The sequence below is a fragment of the Bufo bufo genome, chromosome 2 (genome assembly GCF_905171765.1).
Source record: "Bufo bufo chromosome 2, aBufBuf1.1, whole genome shotgun sequence".
Lineage (NCBI taxonomy): Eukaryota > Metazoa > Chordata > Amphibia > Anura > Bufonidae > Bufo > Bufo bufo.
In genome coordinates this window covers 237885643-237909562 of record NC_053390.1, presented here as the reverse complement: position 1 = coordinate 237909562, position 23920 = coordinate 237885643, and the positions used below count along the sequence as shown (strand labels likewise).

Below are 23920 nucleotides of genomic sequence, written 5' to 3'. Positions count from 1 at the left end.
AAGTGCCGGCGCATGTGCACTTCGCTCTATGAAGCCGAACTGAATAGTCCGCACGGGGGCGCATCAGGCAGAGCACTGTGCGCACGCGCGAGATGTTAGAGCAGAAGGAGGGGGGAGGGAGGGAGGGAGAGCCGGAGGCGTCACACAGGATTATGAGGCGGTGCTGAGGTCGGGAAAGGCGGAGCTGGGCACGAACGGCGGTGGGTGCGGGCGGCAGCTTGGATCTATTTACATCCCCTTGGGCACCTTATTCTGTTGATTGACAGGTTAGTAATAGCGTTTTTTGAGCAAAATGAGCCTACAGATTACATTTATAAGACCACATTAGCAATCGTGAAAGCTCCATGAACATAACCATATTTTTATCTGGAGGGGGTGAAACCTGGTGACAGAATCCCTTTAACATGTATAGCTTTGATTAAAGACGAGACAGAGGGGATATGATAGCAACTTTTAAATACATAAAGGGAATCAACAAGGTAAAAGAGGAGAGAATATTTAAAAGAAGAAAAACTGCTACAAGAGGACATCGTTTTAAATTAGAGGGGCAAAGGTTTAAAAGTAATATCAGGAAGTATTACTTTACTGGAGAGTAGTGGATGCATGGAATAGCCTTCCTGCAGAAGTGGTAGCTGCAAATACAGTGAAGGAGTTTAAGCATGCATGGGATAGGCATAAGGCCATCCTTCATATAAGATAGGGCCAGGGGCTATTCATAGTATTCAGTATATTGGGCAGACTAGATGGGCAGACTATGTTTCTATACACTGTATGGGCAGGCAGCGGGGCACAAGGAGACATTATATACTGTATGGGCAGGCAGCGGGGCACAAGGAGACATTATATACTGTATGGGCAGGCAGCGGGGCACAAAGAGACACTATATACTATATGGGCTGGCCACTGGGCCACAAGAGTCACTATATACTGCATGGGGCCACCTGGAGACATTATACTGTCTGGACTTAGGAACTATACTGTAAGGAGGCCACAAGGTGACATTATACTGTATGGGACAACAATTTGTAACCCCTTTGCCATCAGTATAAAAATGTCTTGTGGCCTCCATACAGTAATGTCTTCTTGTTGCTCCTGTATAGGGGGAAACAGGGAGACATAGTTTATCAAGTGTCATCACCATGTGCAGTGCAGCTTGCAGGCAGGGCCGCAGAAGACAGACAGTACAACCCTAAACCAAGCCCAATTTTGCAAATCTGACATGCGTCACTTTATGTGATAATAACCTAAGAACGCTTTTACTTATCTAAGCCATTCTGAGATTGTTTTTGTGACACATTGTACATGTTAATGGTAAATTTGAGTCAATATGTTTTAAGTTCATTTACAAAAAAAAAAATCCTAAATTTACCAAAAATTTTGAAAAATGTACCATTTTCTAAATTTTAATCTCTCTGTTTTTAAGACTGACAGTTGATATCTCATAAAATACTTATTAACATTGATTATATGGCTACTTTATGTTATTTTAGTAATGTTAATTTTTTAGGACATAAGAAGGTTTAGAATTTTAGAGGCAATTTTTTTAATTTTCAAGAAAATTTCCAAAATCAACTTTAAGGACCAATTCAGTTCTGAAGTCACAGTGAGTAGCTCACATAATACAAAGCACCCATAAATTACCCCATGGCTACTTTCACACTAGCGTTCGGGGTTCCGCTTGTGAGCTCCGTTTGAAGGCTCTCACAAGCGGCCCCGAACGGATCCATACTGCCCTATTGCATTCTGAGTGGATGCGGATCCGCTCAGAATGCATCAGGATGGCTCCGCTTGGCCTCCGTTACGCTCAGCAGGCAGACATCCGAACGCAGCTTGCAGCGTTCGGGTGTCCGCCTGGCCGTGCGGAGCAAAACGGATCCGTCCAGACTTACAATGTAAGTCAATGGGGACGGATCTGCTTGAAGTTGACACAATATGGTGCAATTTCAAACGGATCCGTCCCCCATTGACTTTCAATGTAAAGTCTGGACGGATCCGTCTGACTAACTTTCACACTTTTTTCTGAACTATAATGCAGACGGATCCGTTCTGAACGGATCCCAACGTTTGCATTATAGGAGCGGATCCGTCTGTGCAGACACCAGACGGATCCACTCTGAACGCAAGTGTAAAGGTAGCCTTAGAAACTAAACCCCTCGAACTATTCAAACTGATTTTAGAAATTGTTAACACTTAGTTATTCCCCAGGAATTAAAGCAAACTGGAGGTGAAATTAAATTTTTTTTTTGCAGATTTTGCATTTTATTTTTTTACTGCACGCGTGTCCTGCCACAGACTTTCAGCTAACACTTGGAGTTGGTGTTTATTTATTTTTTTATAAAAAAATAAAATAAAATTTATGATAAATAACAGTTGCAAAGTAAATAACGTAAGTGGGGTCTCCGGACTGTGCAGTGGAACAATGATAGGATTTGAGTAATTAATAATTCACAAGCAATGCTAAATGCAGAGTAAGGGCTCGTTCACACGACCGTGCCATTTTTTGCGGTCCACAAACTGCAGATCCGCAAAACAAGAATCCCGCCCGTGTGCCTTCCGCAGTTTGCGGAACGGAACGAGGCCCATTATAGGGATGCCTATTCTTGTCCGCAAAACAGACAAGAATAGGACATGTCTCATAATTTTTGCAGGGTCACGGAACGGAGCAACAGATGCGGACAGCACATGGAGTGCTGTCCGCATCTTTTGCGGACCCATTGAAATGAATACATTCCGTATACGAAACGCAAAAAACATTCGTGTGAACGAGCCCTAAAGGAAATAAGACACTATCAAAGATATGATGGATCGTCAAAATGAGATAAGGATACACATACACACACCATATTTTTCACCCTATAAGATGTGAGGGAAAAATATCAGTGAGTCTTATAGGTCAAATATTAACAAGCGCTCATTAGTACAGTAGGACCGGGGAACAGTGAATGCAGCGCTCCCTATGCGGGCTCTGTATGCACTGTTCCCTAGTCTTAGGCCCCTTTCACACGGGCGAGTATTCCACGCGGGTGCAATGTGTGAGGTGAATGCATTGCACCAGCACTAAATCCTGACCCATTCATTTCAATCGGGCTGTGTACATGAGCGTTGTTTTTTCACGCATCACTTGTGTGTTGCGTGAAAATCGCAGCAGGTTCTATATTCTGCGTTTTTCATGCAATGCAGGCCCCATAGAAATGAATGGGGCTGCGTGAAAATCAGAGGTCTGATCAACATTGGTGGTCTGATCAGAGGTCTGATCAACATTGGTGGTCTGATCAGAGGTCTGATCAACATTGGTGGTCTGATCAGAGGTCTGATCAACATTGGTGGTCTGATCAGAGGTCTGATCAACATTGGTGGTCTGATCAGAGGTCTGATCAACATTGGTGGTCTGATCAGAGGTCTGATCAACATTGGTGGTCTGATCAGAGGTCTGATCAACATTGGTGGTCTGATCAGAGGTCTCCTCTGTGATTTAGCTGTGCTTTGCTTTTGTACCAGACCCTTCAAGGTTTTTTTTCTTGATGGTCATTTATTCTAAATTCACACACTAGTGTTAGGAGATCCAGCAGACTGCTCCATAAATGGCAACTGTCGGCCGGACAAAACTTGTTGCATGCAGCCATATTCGTCTGGCCGAAACCAGGCATTCATGCCGGGAAGTGGCCAGATCACATTCTAGTCAATGGGGATCCAGCGCCTCCCAGCATTATCCTGTTATGCCAGATACCATGAACTCTTCTGTTGGAACAGTCTACTGGATTTCGAGCACTGATGTGAACGTAACCTTTCACTTTTCCAGTTTTCCTTTTAGGATTTGTGATTCTCATTGAATTGCTTCCTCCTTTTCACTTTCAGACTAATGGCAATCTTCACAAGTGACCCTGTACTTACTTTCTGGTCACAATGTGGTCATGAAATTCCGATTTAGCATTGTTTGAGAACAGACAGCTGTGATTTTGTAATTATCCTATTTCTGTTCCAATGCACAGTCTTTACTTACTATATGTGAACTGTTATGTGTCATCTAATCTTATACGTATGGAATTGTCTCCTAGGCCGGGAAGGACTGAAACTTTGGCCATTTATGCATCTAGTGGAGCATGTCTCTTGACACTTTGCTGGAAATAGTTATAAAATACTATTTTCATTGATCACATAACTTCGGAGTGCCCTGGTTTCTACAATATGAAAAGATCAGGCAAAGCGGAGAACAAATTCTAATGTCACTGGAAAGCTGCCAACTAAGGCCTCATGCACACGACCGTTGTGTGCATCCGCGGTCGTGTGCATGAGGCCTAAAGGAAGTAAAATGTATGAGAAAAACCATGGACTCTAAATGATCGGAAACGTCTGCAACACAGAATTCAAAACAACAATTTAGGTTTATGTCCAGAAATGTTTCTTATAAATGGGTTCTCTCACTACAACAACGTACTGCCTGTCCACAGGAAAAGGGCCAAGTGTTCAGCAGGGGTCTAACTGGTGGGGCCTGTGTTCCCTCTTTCAATGGAGTGGCAGAAATGCACCACCCATTCAGCTCTACGGGGCGGCCAGAGTCAGCCAAGCGATGGTACTCACCTATCTCTGGTCATCCCATAGAGCTGAGTGGCTCCCCTTTCTAGTGATTAGCAGGGGCTCCAGCAGTCAGACCCTCTCCCACCAATCACAGGATAAGATGTTGTGATGGAACAATGGCTTTTTGATTAGTTCAGAATTGTTGCGGCCAGATGCACCTTTGGACGTACAACAAGATACTGAGAAGACTACAGGATAGGAGCTTTGTTATTTTGGGGTCAGAAGCATTTTATTTAAATATGCAGCATGTTCTAAGCATAGTGTTTTAGCGTCATACATTTCTAAAGAGAACCTCAAAATCGCATGTCCAAAACGTTACGAAAAAAAAAGAAGCAAAAATGTTTGGAAAAAAACTAAATAAAAAGAAAACGCATGGAACTTTTTACAAGCATTTTAACACAATGAAAAAAAAAAAGGGTGTGGTGAAGGAGGCCGAAATATTCTACTTCTGACAAATATGCAATTAAATATGTTGTCCATAAAGAAATAAGTGTAAAACGCCAGGTAAACATTACACAGTTATCGTAGATATTACCAGCTGAGTTCTCCTTTTGCACGTAGGAAGCTTGGATCTCCATAGCACTTGGTATTTCTAGCACAGGGCTTGTAGGAGCATCTAAAGACTGAAATAATAAAAAATATGTATCACAAACGGATAGAGCCAAAAGAACACGACTCAAGGGCTGTGAAATCTGGGAGCCTTCGATTCACTGGAGTGATGAGAGACACAGAAACACGAGCCTCATGCACACAAACGTATTTTCTTTGCGTGACCGTTCCGTTTTTTGTTTTTTTTGCAGACTGTATACGGAACTATTCACTTCAATGGGTCCGCAAAAAAAAAAACGGGAGTTACTCAGTGTGCATTCCGCATGTTCTTATTTCTATTCCACAAAAAAAAAAAAGAACATGTCCTATTATTGTCCGCATTATGGACAAGGACAGGACTGTTCTATTAGGGGCCAGCTGTTCCATTCCACAAAATACGGAATGCACACGGATGTCATCCGTCTTTTTGCGGACCGCAAAATACATACGGTCGTGTGCGCGAGCCCTTAAAATGAAAAAAAAAAAAAAAACATACGTGGAAGACCACCGCTCTGTCAGGAACAGGGGAAAGGTAACCCAGGTCCCAAGATTTGTATGAGCCCCATGGTCAAAGTCCCAACAATCTAACATTGCCATGCCATACAGTTCTAGAACTGGGACACCCCTTCAAACATGGCCTCTAGTGAATAAACCTTTCATCTCGAAGCTAGTTTGAAGGAAAAAAAAGAAAAAAAAAAGATGAAAATGGGATAAAATAAAAAGGGCGATTACACACCTCCCAGGGCTGTCATTCTGTGACTGGTCCCCATCCTCTCCACTTCCAGCGACTGGCTGAGCAGGACTTGCCTGGCGTTTCCAGTGTGTCTAGCCAGGGCAGGAAGTAGAGCGCCGCGGGGACCTGACCAGTAACAGAATGGAGCAGAGGGAGATCAGTAAAAATCCATTTTTTTATTTTATTTCTCTTAAATAGGGTACGGGGCCCACGTTCTCATGATCACTGGAGGTACTAATGGAATAATTATCCTGTGGATAGGGAATAGCTTAAGGGGGTTATCTAAGAGCTATAATGCCCCCCGTGCCGGTATGAGAAGAGACGCGGGTGCCGGGGAGCACAGTAAGTACTATCTGTGTGAGGGGCATTATATCTCTTGGATAACCCCTTTAAAGCTTATATTACACCTGCTGATAATACTGAAGACGATCGCTGACAAGCATTCGCAGGAACGCTCGTTAGCAATGATCTGGCTGCTGACTACCTGATGAATGAGCAAACACTCGTTCATCCAGTAATTATAATCTTTCAGCGGGTTTAAAAATTATCGTGTGCCGGCAGCAGATTGAGCTGTGTAATCACGATCTGCTCCCATCAAACAATGATTTTGTATGGAGGTGAGCGATGGCATTAGCGATTGCTCCTCCCTATACTGTAGAGGAGATCGCTGCATGTAATAAAAGCAATTTCCTCCACTAACAAGCAGACAATTGCTGGGAAGAAATGCTTCCCTCCCTACAAAAATCTGCAGGTGTAATATAAGCTTTAGCCACAGGATAAGTCATCAGTATCAGATCTACAGGGTTGCAACATCCAGGAACCTGCTGTTAGAAAAGGCCTTGAGCGCCACGACCTCCTCCTAGGCCAGTGACATCACTGTACATCGGTCACTTGGCCTAGGTGCAGCTCAGCCCCATTCAAGTCAATGAGGCTGAGCTGCATTACTAAGCAGTGCCACTGCCGGGAGTCTGCATTGCTCACCATAGCTTTGCAGTGGCTCTCTGAAACAGAAGATTGGCGGGGTGCGAGGACTTGGACCCCCACTGATGTGATGATGTTGATGATAGCGATAAGTCGTCATTATCTCTTCCATTATAACCCCCTTTAAAACTAGACTATTTATGTAATGAGGCACACTGTAATCATGTACATCATATATCCTTTACCCAGGCACATCATCATGCTAGGTTCTTCTGGTATTACACCAACAGATTATCTGACCAATATCTGTCCAATCAGACCAATAGTTGGTGTGTATCACAAAAGATCTGGATGTAAAGAGCCATTTGACCAATGATTAATCAGAATCTGTAATACAGGCCCAATGGTCAGGCAATACATTATTAATAAGAATCCTGTGAAGGATGCGCTCACATTGATATTATTGATAGTGTTACTGCTATTGTAAAGCACCATTATCTAAATTCTGGACATATGAAAATGGGCGTATATACATAATATAGTACAAAAATGGTGACATCAAACGTGAACCAAATGTACAGAGGGAGAAAGGGTCCGACTGTGGAACCACTGTGTCCAGCATCCACAGCCGGACACAGAAACAACAAGGACATGTCACCAAACACAGCACTAATCCCATAGGAAACAATGGAGTCAGCTTTATCAGCTTCCTATAGGCTGCTTTATTTTTTAAAATGGCAAAGAAAGGACATAGATATCAATATAACGGAGAATATTTTTTCATTTAAAGGGGCTTTCCGAGTGTTTAATACTTATGAACTAACCTCAGGATAGGTCGGCAGTATCTGATCGGTAGGGATCGGGCATCCCCCATCGATCAGCTGTGTGAAAATAGGACCTCCTCACTGAAAGGGCTTTAACTATCTTTAAAGAGGACGGGTCACCTCTCCTGACAGGTCTGTGCCATTCCTCCAATATTCCTGCTGGACGTAGGAGTAAATGTACAGCTGGCGTGTCCCTACAATATCTGCCATGAGCACAGTGCAGCCTCAAATGAGAACACCCAGTTGTACATTTATTCATAAAATTGTAGCAGGAATAATAGAGGGGCGGCACAACATACTGTCATAGCAATTGTCATTTCAGGTGGAATACAATTACTAAAACAGATAGGAGAGGTGAGGGGTCATTTTTTAGTTGCATGATACTCTCTGTGGCAGGGCATATGACTAAAAACCGAACCAACACAAATGATGTCTCCTTTATTACAAAGGTGACTATGCCATGACACGCTGCCATGTTAGAAAGGCAATGCCACACTATGCCCCTATATCATCTTATAAGATCTGCAGTAGGACACAGTACATTAAAGGGATGTCTCATCTCATCGTTACCAAGAGCCGACCACCACGTGGCCTTAGTAACGGAGAGATTAGACAACCCCTCTAACCAGTGTCCTAATACTACATTCCTTAAAGGCACAAAAATTACTCTGCCACAGGAAGTTGATGGGAAAATTGATAAATTAATTTATACATTTTTTTTTGCAGAAAGACAAGTGATCATACCTGCATAGTGACGAGTGCCGGGCTCTTTTCCACTTCCTCTTCCTCCACTTCTAGATCTAAATCACTTTGCCTTAAAAAACTCTGTAACAATAATGTAGGTTTCTTTTTGAAGGCCAAGAAATCCATCATGTTCCCTTGAAAGTGCTGTAAAAAGAACAACTCCGTCAGGTAATCTTTGAAGTTTCCTTTCAGCTCTTTCATAGCTTTGTAATGATGTTCTAAACACTGTTTCCTCAATCGTGCATCTTCAGCAGTCACTGGTGGGATCTCCTCAAGCCTCTTCACTGGTTTCTTGACAGTGCTGGTTGGAGTAAGGGGAAGACTAGAAAGTCCTTGAGGAGCAGCTGCTCGGGATGGACTTGTTGGGCTCTGCTGTGTTGTCAACCCAAAAGCAGAAGCTCCAGCCACACCAGCTATCATTCCTCCAGATGTTCGGTCAAAGGTGATGGTCTTGCCCAGCTGCTGGCCGTGGAGAACCTGCTGTTGCTGAATGAACTGTCCTTGGATAATACTGCCTATCTGTGGTGATAGATTAGTGGTCGTTATGTGTTGCATACCAGCGCCAGCACCTACAGTGTTCTGTGATCCAAACTGATGTACCTGACCAACAGTCTGTGAATTGGAGTGCAACACAGTATGGGTCTGGACTGGCGTGGAGGTCCCTGATGGAAGATGCATTTGGGTGCCGGGTGCTATCTGTGTAATTCCAGATCCCTCTTGAAATACAAAGTGTCCAGTACTTGATGAACCAAGACTTAGTTGTCTCACTAACAAACCCGCATCTACAAATCCAGGTGTGGAAGCCTTGTTACACATCCCCAAGTTCGCTCCAGCAGTGGTGGCCCGTACACCCTGCAATGCTTGGATTGGCACGGCATTGGGTTGTGCAGGACCTTGATTCTGGACCTGCTGAGATATTGGGGATGTAACCTGAATATAAGAAGGAGACCCATGCTCAAACCGGCGTGGCTGGGAACTGAACTGGAACCCAGGAGAGGCAGGATTTGTTAATGGCAGTGAGGTGAGCGTTATCTGCTGGTTTCCTGCTACCACTTGCCCCACATTCTGTAGAGTAATGTTCACATTCTGACCAGCAACTGGATTCCGGCTCATTATGAGCTGCTGTATTTGGTAACTGGGTGACTGAGGTCCAGGAGAACTAATTGCTTGTGCAAATGATGAGGCAGGTGATTGAGGTGTTGTTTTCTGAGTCCTCTGCTGGTCGCCATCATTCCCTGAGCTGCTTTTCGGAGGCTGAGATGGATTCTGAGTATCTTGGGGACTGTTACCATGGGGCATTATAACCCCGCCCCCCAAGCCAGGTTCTCACAATATATTCCTAAAAAACAAAGGACAAAATTAAAATCACGGGATATATATGGGATTCTTTAAGTAGAAATAACCATAATAATAGAAATTATTTTGTACACTCTTGATGGTCTTGAAAAAAAAAACTCTACATTTTCAATGGGCTTACCTATCCTGCATTTCAGCATTGTGCCGCACGGTAAAAGTGTATGTAAATTCAGCCTTAAAGGGGTTGTCCCACGAAAAATATTCTACAGTTTTCAAAACCAGCACCTGGATCTGAATACTTTTGTAATTGCATGTAATTAAACATTTTGCATCACCACTGAGCTATTCAATAAAATGTATCTGTATAGCGCCACCTGCTGTTTGTCTTTTTCTTATTTCTTTATCCTGCTCACTGAGAAGGCCGCACATGCTCAGTTTCATCCTTCAACCGCCTTCTGAGCTGTGATAGGGAGATAATGGACACGCCCCTTAGCTGCAGCAGAAAAGACACTCCCCTTCAGCTGTCAGCTTGATATAAATCTAACAGAGCAATGATTGGTGAGATCTCTGGATCCATGTGAGGTACAGGACGGGTTCTAACTGTTAGAAAGAGGTCATTGTGTACTATATGATGTTTGATTTTCACTTTTTACATTAGACATGGGGTAACCCCTATAAATACACATCCTCATCACAGAACACCAATTCCCCCACAGGTTGCTTTCCTCACAAACGAGTTCTACATGAAACCATATTGTACATGACCATACTGTACAACACCATCTTTTACAGCGCAACCATATATACTTATAAATAAAGGGACATAGTCTATCTATCAACTACTGGGAAATCATATCTTATCCACAAGAGCCCACCAGAAAAGACCAAATACACGGTTGATAACACTAAGGCTGGGTTCAGACCTGAGCGTTTTACAGCGCGTTCAAACGCGCTGTAAAACGCTCAACACATGAAAACCAATGCTTCCCTATGGCCCTGGTTCTCACTTGAGCGTTTTACAGCGCGTTTGAACGCGCTGAAAAACGCCCTACGCTCAAACAAGTTCTTGAGCTTCTTTGGGGCGTTTTGACGCGCGTTTGTGGCCATAGGACACTGCAGTCAATCACACAAATGCGCGTCAAACGCGCGTTTACTATTGCAAATAACGCGCATAAAAACACGCGACAAAAACGCGCGTTAAATGCGCATATCAAATACGCTCAGGTCTGAACCCAGCCTAAGACTGCACGGCTTATATAGCAAATCAATTTTTACCATTTTATTTTATTTCTCTATTTATTCTTTTTTTATTGGAACTTTCTTAAATTTTTTCAACTCTCAATCACAACTTTATATACCATTTATCTAAATGGATTAGATTCACTATTTTTTCTCACAGAATATTCCAATACCTGGTACCAGCCACCCCTTATCTGGCACACACCACTAGTGCCCAGATTTCCTCACCTATGCTCTAAAAATATCCCTGCCAAATTTTAATTTAGTATTTTAATAAAACCATTTTATTTAATCCCATTTATGAGTGTGCCTGCTACCTTTCTATTTTATACTGCTCTCTCTTTGACTGGGTGAGTCAAATCAGCAGCTCAGCACCTCTACCATTCTATTGAACAGTTGAGCCGCCTTTTTTCCCTCTTTTTAAACATCCTCCTCACAATTAACCATCAACTAAGTTTAACCCCTTGGTGACCAGCCTGTTTTGGGCCTTACTGACCAAGCGTTTTTCTTTCTTTTTTCATCGTCGCGTTCCAAGAGCTATAAGGCCCCTTTCACACGGGCGAGTATTCCGCGAGGGTGCAATGCGTTCAACTCACTGAATACCGACCCATTCATTTCTATGGGGCTGTGCACACGAGCAGTGATTTTCACGCATCACTTGTGCGTTGCGTGAAAATCGCAGCATGCTCTATATTGTGTGTTTTCCACGCAACGCAGGCCCCATAGAAGTGAATGGGGCTGCGTGAAAATCGCAAGCATCCGCAAGCAAGTGCGGATGCGGTGCGATTTTCACGCACGGTTGCTAGGAGACGATCGGGATGGACACCCGATCATTATTATTTTCCCTTATAACATGGTTATAAGGGAAAATAATAGCATTCTGAATACAGAATGCATAGTAAAACATCGCTGGAGGGGTTAAAAAATAAAAAATAATAATTTAACTCACCTTAATCCACTTGATCGCGCAGCCCGGCTTCTCTTCTGTCTTCTTCTTTGCTGTGTGCAGGAAAAGGACCTGTGGTGACGTCACTCCAGTCATCACATGATCCATCACCATGGTAAAAGATCATGTGACGGACCATGCGATGACCGGAGTGACGTCTCCACAGGTCCTTTTCCTGCACACAGCAAAAAAGAAGACAGAAGATAAGCCGGGCTGCGCGATCAAGTGGATTAAGGTGAGTTAAATTATTATTTTTTAACCCCTCCAGCGCTATTGTACTATGCATTCTGTATTCAGAATGCTATTATTTTCCCTTATAACCATGTTATAAGGGAAAATAATACAATCTACAGAATACCTAACCCAAACCCGAACTTCTGTGAAGAAGTTCGGGTACCAAACATGCCGATTTTTCTCACGCGCGTGCAAAACGCATTACAATGTTTTGCACTCGCGCGGAAAAATCGCGCATGTTTCCGCAACGCACCCGCAACTTTTCCTGCAACGCCCGTGTGAAACCAGCCTAACTTTTTTATTTCTCCGTCTATATAGCTTTATGAAGGCTTGTTTTTTGCGGGACAAGTTGTTTTTTTATGGCTCCATTTTGGGGCACACATAACTTTGTGATTAACTTTTATTAACTCTTTCTGGGAAGGAGATGGGAAAAACAGCAATTCTGCCACTGCGTTTTTACGTTATAAATTTTAAGGCGTTCATTTTTCGGTATAAATAACATCATATCTTTATTCTCCGGGTCTTTACGACTTGTATTTTTCATTGGTATCATTTTGGAGTAAATGGCGCTTTTTGATCTCTTGTTATTAATTTATTTTTTTTCGGTGGCAACTAAGAATAAATTAGCAATTCTGTCTTTTTTTACGACGTTCACCATAGGGGATAATTTATGTGATATTTATGTAGTCTGGGTCGTTACGGACACGGCCATACCAAACATATGGGGGAGAATTTTTTTTGCATTTTCTTTCAGTAAAAAGCGTATTTTCAATGGGGGAAAAAAAAGCGTAAATAATTTTTATAGAATTTTTTTCGTTTTTATCAACTGTTTTTTTTTTTACCACTTAATAGTCCCACAAGGGAACTATAACAGACAGTATTTTGATTGCTTTTAAAATGCAATGCATTTTAATGGCAACGCTATACTAACATTGACCAGCAGGCTGCGCCAGAGAGGCACAGCCTGCTGGAAATTACTGAAGGCTGGTCTGGGGGCCTACATCAGAGCCTTGCTAGCCTTCACACAAATTGGCACCCCGCAATCGCATTTGCGGGGTCCCAATGGGAGACAGAGAGAGAGTCCGCTCCCTCTGACAGCACTTTACATGTGGTGGGCACCATTGCCTGCGGCATGTAAAGTGTTAAACAGCCCGAAGCGGCACTCGTGTAGTTTTTTTTTTTGTAAATCTTTCTTTTTCATTTATACTTAATATTTTGTTGTTGTTTTTTTTACTAACTTTTAGCCCCCTTAGGGACTAGAACCCTTGTCCTATTCACCCTGATAGATCTCTATCAGGGTGAATAGGAGCTCACACTGTCCCTGCTGCTCTGTGCTTTGTGCACACAGCAGCATGGAGCTTACCATGGCAGCCAGGGCTTCAATAGCGTCCTGGCTGCCATGGTAACCGATCGGAGCCCCAAGATTACACTGCTGGGGCTCCGATCAAAGGAGCAGGGGAGAGGGGATCCTGTGGCCACTGCCACCAATGATTAATACTGGGGGGGGCGCACTGCACCACCAATGTTTTTAATACTGGGGCGCGGGTGTGGGGCGCACTGCGCCACCAATGATTAATACTGGGGGGCTTGGGAGGGCGCACTGCGCCACCAATGAATAATACTGGGGGGCGCACTGCGCCACAAATGATTAATACTGGGGGCACACTGCGCCACCAATGATTAATACTGGGGGCACACTGCGCCACCAATGAAGATAACTCTCTCATTCTTTCATATACAGGAAGCGGGAGCTGTCTGCAGAATCACATAGCCGGCTTCCGACCTCTATGAGCAGTAGCTTCGATCCGCGGCACCTGAGGGGTTAACTATCGCAGATCGCAGCTACAGCTCATAGAGGTCGGGAGCCGGCTATGAGATTCTGCAGCCAGCTCCCACCTACTGTATATGAATTAATGAATGAGGTATCTTCATTGGTGGCGCAGTGGCCATAACCCCTCCCCTTCTCTTGTCCTCCTTCCTCTCATTGGTGGCAGCGGCACAGGGGGGAGGGAGACACTGCTTCCTTCTCCCCTGTGCTGCTGAGGGAACACGGAGAGCGCTGTCAGCAGCGCGATCTGTGTTCCCAATACGTTATCGGAATATCGGCAAAATAGATGCCGATACCGATAACGGTCAAAATACTGAATATCGGCCCATAATATCGGTAAAACCGATAATCGGTCGATCCCTACCGGAAACCCGTGCAGCGCTTACACTGGGCCGCCGTAAAAAGGTGTATGGGTGGTCACTAAGGGGTTAAAACAAATTCGGGTGCCATACACACAGGACTTTTTATTTTATTTTTGCACAGGGCTGTAACATAACAAAATGTGAAAAAAGTGAAAGGGTCTGAAGACTTTCTGAATGCACTGTATAGGGCGGCCCGAGCTGTGGCCTGCAAACAGCGGGTCCGCAATATACAGGCACCAGCCGTGTGCGCACCGTTTCATGGATTCACTTGAATGGGTCCGCAATCCAGAAGATACGGTGTGGAGGCATGGAGCAGAAGGCTACGGAAGCCCTATTGAGTGCTTCTGTGGTGCAGATGGACTGCAGACCCATAGCCGCACGGACATTGCACGTGCATAGGGTAATGCACAGCAGGAGCCTTTAGGGAAAGAAGGACTCTAGTCCTTGCTATGGCTTCAAAAACAGCATTAAAAAAAAACTGAATGTGTAAACCCAGGCTAGCGGTGGTGTTCTGCGCACTAGTGTTTACCGTAGGGTTGTCACGATACCAAAATTTGGATTCGATTTCGATACCATAAAAAAAAGTATCGCGATACTCGATACCACGTGAAAAAAATCTAAACACCAAAAAAGCTGCGTGCATTCCGCATTTTATGGAACATCCGGCCCATAATAGAACAGTCCAATCCTATTTTTTTGGGGGGGACAAAGTGACAAAAAAAAAAAATGGCGAATCGTGCAGTTAAAAAAAAATAATAATTCCAGTTTTTTCAGCGTTCACCGCATATATTTTTTTGATATTTTAATAGTATGGACTTTTCAGAAGTGTCGCTATTCACAGCTCTCTGTCATAGAGGTCGGGTGCCGGCTATGCGATTCTGCCGCCGGCATCCGCCTCCTGTATTTGTATTAAACATTAGTTATCTTCATTGGTGGCGCAGTGACCACAGCCTCTCCCCTCTCTCCATATTGGTGGCAGCAGCACAGGGGGAGGGAGACACTGCTTCCTTCTCCCCTGTGCTGCAGAGGGAACATGGAGCGCGCTGAGTGTTCTGTGCAAATCCCGGTACTATTCAGATTTTGGTCGCACAGCAAGTCCAGGTGTAGTATAAGGGTGGTAATGTGCTTCACCGGTCTCTGCCACCGCTATGTGTAGGGTAGAGGATGACAAATACTTGGATTTACTTTGATACTCTGTACGTATACACTGGCGATGCAGCCCAAAGCAGCCGGGCTGTACAGACGACTAATGAGAGGTGGGAAATCCTTGCAGTTTTCTAATGGACGCACGGTTTGCCAAAATAAGTATATAAACGCGTGGGCATTAACAAATCACAGCGAGTTACCACTTCTTTCATTAGCAATCTGAAGGGACCTGCAGTTCATGTCTGCACCTAAATGCCCGTTCGGAGGCTGGTACACGCGACAGCGCGGCACAGAAAACAGCAGTCGTGCCAGCTGTGCACACTTTTAGGCTATGTTCACACAAATAAACTTGGATTCGAATTCCATCATAGAATACGTCCGTTTTCCGTCATGGAATCCGCTATCAAAACCCAACCATTGGCCTCCCACACACAAAAGCCGCCAATGTGCACATGGTAGCGTTTTTTTCTGTCGCTAATTCCAAAACTGACTCAGAAGTGGCATGTTTCTTCTTAGAAGCGGACCAAGAGTGGTTTTTATATTGAGGGTATGTTTCACGGGTCAAATCTGCCACTGATTCAGCAGAAGGATCCGTTATGACGGAATGCCTCTTACAGGCATCCGTGGTGCATGCCGTCATAGAATTCCGTTACGGTCCGTGGTAACGGAATCGCCAGAAAACTCGAAATCAAACTTGAAAAACACAAGTTGCTCATCCCTACTGCTGACTTTCCTGCCGTGGATTTTTGCCATGCCAACAAACCCTGACGGTGACGGGGAAGCAGGGAAACAACCGCCAGCAGTTTTACATTCCTGCCACTGAGCTTCCTGCCGCGGATTTTGTCGTGTGAACATCGCCTCGATGTGGCCGCACGTTAGTCTATCGAAATGGCCAATTTTAACTAAAGCAATTGATCGTCGGGTGAAATTTAACAATGAACAAATGTTTTGCCGAACAATGACCGTCCGTTATCATCTGAAAAGAAGACGCCATGTCTGAAGTTTTCTAACTGATGGTCGGACGACAAATCTTTACATTCCCGGAAAGATCTTTCGTCCATCGCTCGGTTTCACAAAACGTGTAAGGCCAGTATGGAGTGTGATGTTTATGGCTGTAAATGACCGTTCACAAGCTTCTGTCTAATATGGCCACCATTAGGGCTCATGTACACAAACTTATTTTGTCTTCGTGTCCATTCCGGTTTTTTTTTTTGCGGCCTGCATGCAGAACCATTCACTTCAATGGGGCCATAAAAAAAACTGAAAGACTCCATGTGCATTCCATGTCCGTATGTCTGCTTGGCCATTCTGCAAAAAAAACAGACCCTGTCCTATTAGTGTCCACATTACTGACAAGGAAAGGACTGTTCTATTAGGGGCGGCCATTCTGCAGACGGTCAGTGTTACACATGGCAGGGCGATACGTCCGACTCTACCAACTATTACTTTATGCCAGAAGTGTGGCATCTTAACTAGGGCTGAAACAATTACTCGATTGAATCTAGTAAATTGACAAAAAAAATCCTCGATGGCACTGGGGGGCACGAAGGGTGTTGGGGACTGATGGCAGGGGTCTGATGAGTTTTTATAAAGGAAAACAGTCTATTAATTCATTTTTTCTTATTAGATTACTCGATTAATCGTAACAAATAAAATAAATCGGTAAAATACTCGATTACTGAAATAATCGTTCACTGCAGCCCCAGTCTTAACCCCCGACCTCTTTCCAGTAAAGCCATGCCTGTTCCCACTAAGCCAAGCACTGATGATTTCTCAAAAACTAAATGTGCCAAACGGTGTATCATTTTGGCACCGTTGACACCAAAATCTGAGCGCACTCCCATTAGTAAATGTGGATCACGGATTTAACACGTTTCACCTGTAAAAAATAACTAAAAAACTTGCAGTAACGACGTGTTATGTAGTAATGTGTGAACCCAGACCGTGAGATTCTGGACTGGAGAGTCTTTACTACTCAGGCTACTTTCACATCCAAAACCGCTTCCGTCATGATAATAAAACCATCTGCATCCGGCCTGAACGGATCCGGTTGTATCATCTCTAAAATAGCCATGACGGATCCGTCTCTAACACCACTGTAAGTCAATGGAGGACTTGTATCAAAAACCGTGACCATTGACTTACATTGCGAGTCATAACGGATCTGTCCTTCTCCGTATCCCAGAACGCACTCAAAAACCCTGCGTGTAGCGCTTGTGTGTGCGTCACGGGGACGCAACCGAACGGAACAGAACGCATTCCGGTGACTCCATTCCCTTCAGTTCAGTCCCCATTGACAATGAATGTAGACAAAACAGAAGCGTTTTCCTGCGCCATTCGGATCCTATGATGGATCTCAATACGGGAAAGGGAAATGCAGATGTGAAAGTAGCCTAAAGAACCCACCAGTATACCCATAGGCTCCCCCTCCGCCCCTGTTTTCTGGGGCTCGCTCCACTATAGGTGAGGTGCATGCTGCATTTTTTAAGGAAGCCAGAAAGACAAAAAACACCATCAAATTTACAAAAACGGCCTGAGCGTAGTGCCCTGCTGATGGTCATGGGGTCCGGGACTCAGACCCCCGCCTGGGGATAGGTCATCATTTCCTATAGACCAGGGATGGCCAACCTGAGGCTCTCCAGCTGCTGCACAACTACAACTCCCAGCATGCCACACTGCCTACAGCTGGAGAGCCGCAGGTTGGCCATCCCTGCTATAGACCTTCGTCTGGAGCTGGCATTTTTAGGGTATGTTCAGACAGAGTTTTTTGGGTGCAGGTTTTTAGTGCAAAAAAACAGGCTGACTCAGCGCTGAAGGCGCCTGCCGCCATTATAAACGGGAAGCCGAGGATTTCCCAGATCGTCCCAAAATTCTGGCGCATTTGCCGCAGTAAATCTACCCCTCGGTCTTTTCAGCAATTTTTGCAGGCATTTTTCTACAAAAAACATGACCATCAGTGCAATTTTTTTATGGGTCCATGGCGTTTTTTTCAAAGTGCTGAATGCTCTCAGAATGTGTTTTTAGGGCATTTTCCTAAGGGCTCACGCACACGACCGTCCGCAAAACACTAATCCGCAATAAAAAAAAGTGGCTGACATCCACCTCACATCCGTATCGTTTGCGGATCCCTTGTAACAATGCCTGTCCTCTGCAAAACGGACAAGAATAGGACACGTTCTATTATTTGGCGGAACGGACATAAGGACACAGTAGGCGCACGGAGTCATTTCCATTTTTTTATGTGGCCCCATTGAAATGAACAGCTCTACGTAAGGGCCGCAAAAACTTAAAGCTGAACGGACTCAGACAAAAAATACATTCGTGTGCATGAGCCCTTAAGAAAAATAATAAATAAATAAAATTGAGACCAAAAATGGTAACAAAAAATAAAAATAAATAAATCATAAATTTCATGTTTTGTGTTTTAAAAGCCCAAAAACCTGCCACAATAGGGGTCAGTTGGTGGACTTTGGCTAGATCGGCTCAGAACACGGGTTCTGCATGTTCTAGAACATGTCCTATCCGTTGACAGGAATGAGCACAATACGGAATGCACACGGAAGGAGTCCGTCTGACCAGCTGGCTACAGACTGACATATGGACACGGAGCCGCAACCTTCCAAAAAATGGCTGACACACGAGCAACACATGGCAGATTACAGCCTTGTCAACAGACCTCTGCTGCATCTGTCATGCGGTTCTTCTGAGGGGTGTGAATACGGCTGGAGCCTGGGAGCCTGAAGAGGAAATCATGTGAAGCCGTGCATACCTCCAGGAGCAGACACAGTGTAACAAACCCACCCCCTCCACACGGAGAGCCCGGAAGTGGCCGCTAGGTCCCACCGAGCCGAGCGCCCCAGGCCCGGGCCCGACACATTGAGGAAGCGCCTCACACACACACACACGTTGTTAGTTCCTCTCGGAAGTTCCACCCGCCCCACAACCCGGGACTCCAAGCTTCCCGGCCCGTCCTACACCACTACCCGCAGCACTTTCGCAGCACTCACCCCTCAGTCCGCTCCGGCGGTAATCCCCCCACCAGAAATACTCACAAAAGGCAGCCAGCGGCTGGACAGGATCCCCCGCTGACGGTGGCTGGGAGAGGACACTTCTAGACAATGAATTCCGCGTTCGGCCGCTAGAGGCCGCAGTGCCGGGGACTGTTCCCGTCGTCTTGGCGATGGGAATGCCTCTGGGCTCCTCTGGGCAGGCGCTGACTTCCTGGTGAGATGGAGATTTGCACTTGGCGGCTGCTCCAGCTTTTCTTGCAGGGTGTCATTATTTTCCTTCTCAGGACAATGTGTCAGGGCGCCTTCCTCCAGAGAACAGCATTTATTAACCCCTGTGCCCTCAGAGGTCTGCCAGCTCCTTTCTTGGACACATGGCGCGGTCTAGCACACAAGTGGACCGCTTTTAGGGCTCATGCACACAAACCTATTTTCTTTCCATGTCCGTTCTGTTTTTTTGTGAACCATACCTATATTCATTTCAACAGGTCCGCAGAAAAAAACGGAAGTTACTCCGTGTGCATTCTGTTTCCGTATGTGTCAGTTTTACAAAAGAATAGAACATCTTACAATTGTCCGCATTACGGATAGGACTGTTCTATTAGGGGCCAGATGTTCCTTTCCGCAAAATACAGAATGCGCACTGACATCATCCATATTTTTCGCAGATCGTAAAATACATACAGTCATGTGCATGAGCCCTTTGGGTTCAACCACATGGCGCAGTCGTGCCGCAATAGAGTATTGCACGGCTGTACAAGCCACAGTGGGCTCCAATTAACTATTTAAGATCATGCTGGTTAGGGCTCATGCACACAAATGTATTTTTTTTTTCGTTTGCGTTCCATTTCTTTTTTACAGGTCTGTATGCGGAACCATTCATTTCAATGAGTCCGCAAAAAAAAAAAAAACACTGAAATGACTCTGTGTGCATTCCGTTTCCCTATGTCCATTCCACAAAAAAATAGAACATGTCCTATTCTTGTCCGTTTTGCGGACAAGGACAGGCATTGTTACAATGGATCCGCAAAAAAAACCTGGATGCAACACGGATGTCACACATTTATTTATTTTTGCGGACCGGTCGTGTGCATGAGCCCTAAGTCCGTCTGCAATTGACTAAACAGTATGGTCTTAACCACATGAATACCAGAAGTTTTTTCATTTTTGACTTTTCATTTTCCCGGACCCATAACTTTTTGACTTGTTTTTTTGTTGTACTTTCTAATGCCACTATTTAATATGGCATACAATGTAGTAGGAAGCTGGGAAAAAAATTCCAAATAGGGGTGGAATTGGAAAAAACGCCATTTCCGTCATTCTCCAGGTCAGTACAATTAGAACGATACCACATTTATATAGTTTTTCTTGTGTTTTAACCCCTTCAGTACTGAGCCACTTTTCACCTCGAGTCCCAGGCCAATTTGTGAAATCTGAGGACATGTGTCACTTTATGTGGTAATAACTCTGAAACGCTTTAACTTATCCAGGCCATTCTGAGATTTTTTGACAGATGTGTCAATATGTTTCACCTTTATTAATAAAAATAAAAAAAACAATGTTTACAAACTTTGTTAACCCTTTAGGTGTTCCACAGGAGTTAATGGCAGATGGAGAAACAATTTTCGAATTTCTATTTTTTGGAAAATTTTCCATTTTAACCCATTTTTTCCAGTAATAAAGTAAGGGTTAACTGCCAAACAATTTTCCTTCAGGGACCCTTTGGACTCGGGATTTAAATATTAAGGTTCAGATAGCCTAAGGCTAATGGATTCCCGTTTCAGGTCTAATTTAAAACATAACGTTTACTTCTTAATTTAAAATATACGGGAAGACAAAAAAAGGTGTCTTAAAAATACAATGCGTTTGAGCTCTGCGGCGCTGGGGTATATGATTATTTTGAATGTTGCTGCTTATATTTGCAGTCACTTTTCCTTTATTTTGCTGTTTTCCTCTCCTTAGGGATCAGATACTCCTCTATTTTCATGCTCTGGTTTTTGTCTATTGGTATGACGAGATCTCTGCTCTCTATCTCCATGTGCCAGAGTCTGAGAGTATACTTCTCTGATACCTTTTCTCTATCCCTTCCTTCCTGGTAATAGACTAGGATTAGCTCCCCCTTGCCGTTTGTGTCAGCGTGCCTAGTGCCTGCAGCGCACCAAGACACTGACACAGAGTTCAAGCCGCACTTGCTTAAAACCTAAATTGTAGCTCCCCCAACATGTTTCACCACTGCTGTGGCGTCTTCAGGGGCAATGGAGCTACTATCAACACGATCGCCCTATGAGTCAGTGTTTAAATATCCTATGGGCGGATCTTTTACTTTTCTACTCACCAATAGACATCCGGCGATCGTGTGATAGCTATGCAATCAAAGCCAATGAGGTCCGATCTCGGTGCTTGGTCAGTCGTAAGCATCACCAATACTTTCAAAGGGCGTGCGCCTGCGTGAGAACTTATACCTTTGTCCTGATGTCTTTGGGGCGACCGCGCATGTCCTGCCGGTCAAAACTCTCCGTCCCTGCTTTCCACCTCTTCTACGGATTCTAAGTATGGACGCATGCGTCTGAACTTTAAGTAAGTGCATTCATAAGCCATTCCCACTGCGCATGCTCACCGACTTTGTCTCTGGACCTCCGAAAATTCCAGTTACATGCCCATGTGCCTATACTTAGAGATTTTTCGATGCGTGCATTCTACTACGCATGCTCTTCAACTTTGTCTCCAGATTAGATTTAGGAAGCTCTAGCATACTGCGCATGTTCTCCGACTTTATCTCAGGAAAGAATTCAGGAAGCTCCAGCACTTAGATAAAGACTCAGATGATTCTTCAAAGAGGGGATATTATTTATACAAATTTTTCGGTTCCATAGGTGGTTCGGAGCTATCCTTGGTTGTTGTGATATACAGTTGCAAGAAAAAGTATGTGAACCCTTTGGAATGATATGAATTTCTGCACAAATTGGTCATAAAATGTGATCTGATTTGTCACAACAGTAGACCATCACAGTCTGCTTAAACTAATAACACACAAAGAATTAAATGTTACCATGTTTTTATTGAACACACCATGTAAACATTCACAGTGCAGGTGGAAAAAGTATGTGAACCCTTGGATTTAATAACTGGTTGAACCTCCTTTTGCAGCAATAACTTCAACCAAACGTTTCCTGTAGTTGCAGATCAGACATGCACAACGGTCAGGAGTAATTCTTGACCATTCCTCTTTTCAGAACTGTTTCAGTTCAGCAATATTCTTGTGATGTCTGGTGTGAATCGCTTTCTTGAAGTCATGCCACAGCATCTGAATCGGGTTGAGGTCAGGACTCTGACTGGGCCACTCCAGAAGGCGTATTTTCTTCAGTTTAAGCCATTCTGTTGTTTATTCACTTCTATGCTTTGTGTGGTTGTCCTGTTGCAACATCCATCTTCTGTTGAGCTTCAGCTGGTCGACAGATGGCCTTAAGTTCTCCTGCAAAATGTCTTGATAAACTTGGGAATTCATTTTTCCTTCGATGATAGCAATCTGTCCAGGCCCTGACGCAGCAAAGCAGCCCCAAACCATGATGCCCCCACCACCATACTTCACAGTTGGGATGAGGTTTTGATGTTTGTGTGCTGTGCCTCTTTTTCTCCACACATAGTGTTGTGTGTTTCTTCCAAACAACTCAACTTTGGTTTCATCTGTCCACAGAACATTTTGCCAGTACTGCTGTGGAACATCCAGGTGCTCTTGTGCAAACTGTAAATGTGCAGCAATGTTTTATTTGGACAGCAGTGGCTTTCTCTGTGGTATCCTCCCATGAAATCCATTCTTGTTTAGTGTTTTACGTATCGTATATATTCGCTAACAAGGATGTTAGCATATGCCAGAGACTTTTGTAAGTCTTTAGCTGACACTCTAGAATTCTTCTTCACCTCATTGAGCAGTCTGCGCTGTGCTCTTGCAGTCATCTTTACAGGACGGCCACTCCTAGGGAGAGTGGCAGCAGTGCTGAACTTTCTCCATTTATAGACAATTTGTCTTACCGTGGACTGATCAACAGCAAGGCTTTTGGAGATACTTTTATAACCCTTTCCAGCTTTATGCAAGTCAACAATTCTTAATCGTAGGTCTTCTGAGAGCTCTTTTGTGCGAGGCATTATTCACATCAGGCAATGCTTCTTGTGAAAAACAAACCCAGAACTGGTGTGTGTTTTTTATAGGGCAGAACAGCTGTAACCAACACCTCCAATCTCATCTCATTGATTGGACTCCAGTTGGCTGACACCTCACTCCAATTAGCTCTTGGAGATGTCATTAGTTCACATACTTTTTCCACCTGCACTGTAAATGTTTACATGGTGTGTTCAATAAAAACATGGTAACATTTAATTCTTTGTGTGTTATTAGTTTAAGCAGACTGTAATTGTCTATTGTTGTGACTTAGATGAAGATCAGATCACAGTTTATGACCAATTTGTGCAGAAATCCATA

At 44.1% G+C, this 23920-nt stretch overlaps 1 protein-coding gene across 4 annotated transcripts in view; it reads right to left on the bottom strand.

The window, feature by feature from the left end:
* Positions 1-19551, bottom strand: part of LOC120988660 (E1A-binding protein p400-like) — a 160283-nt gene extending 140732 nt beyond the window's left edge. For 3 of the 4 annotated variants that reach the window (XM_040416264.1, XM_040416265.1, XM_040416266.1), the window contains exons 1-3: positions 19489-19551; positions 8386-9724; positions 5111-5198 (exon numbers count right to left, since the gene is read on the bottom strand). In XM_040416264.1, coding sequence (XP_040272198.1) covers positions 5111-5198; positions 8386-9684 — 1387 coding nt within the window. In that variant the 5' untranslated portion in view covers positions 9685-9724; positions 19489-19551. Of the gene's footprint in view, positions 1-5110; positions 5199-8385; positions 9725-19443 lie in introns of all 4 variants that reach the window. The other variant, XM_040416263.1, reaches the window with a different exon arrangement.
* Between the last annotated feature and the right edge of the window lie 4369 nt (positions 19552-23920).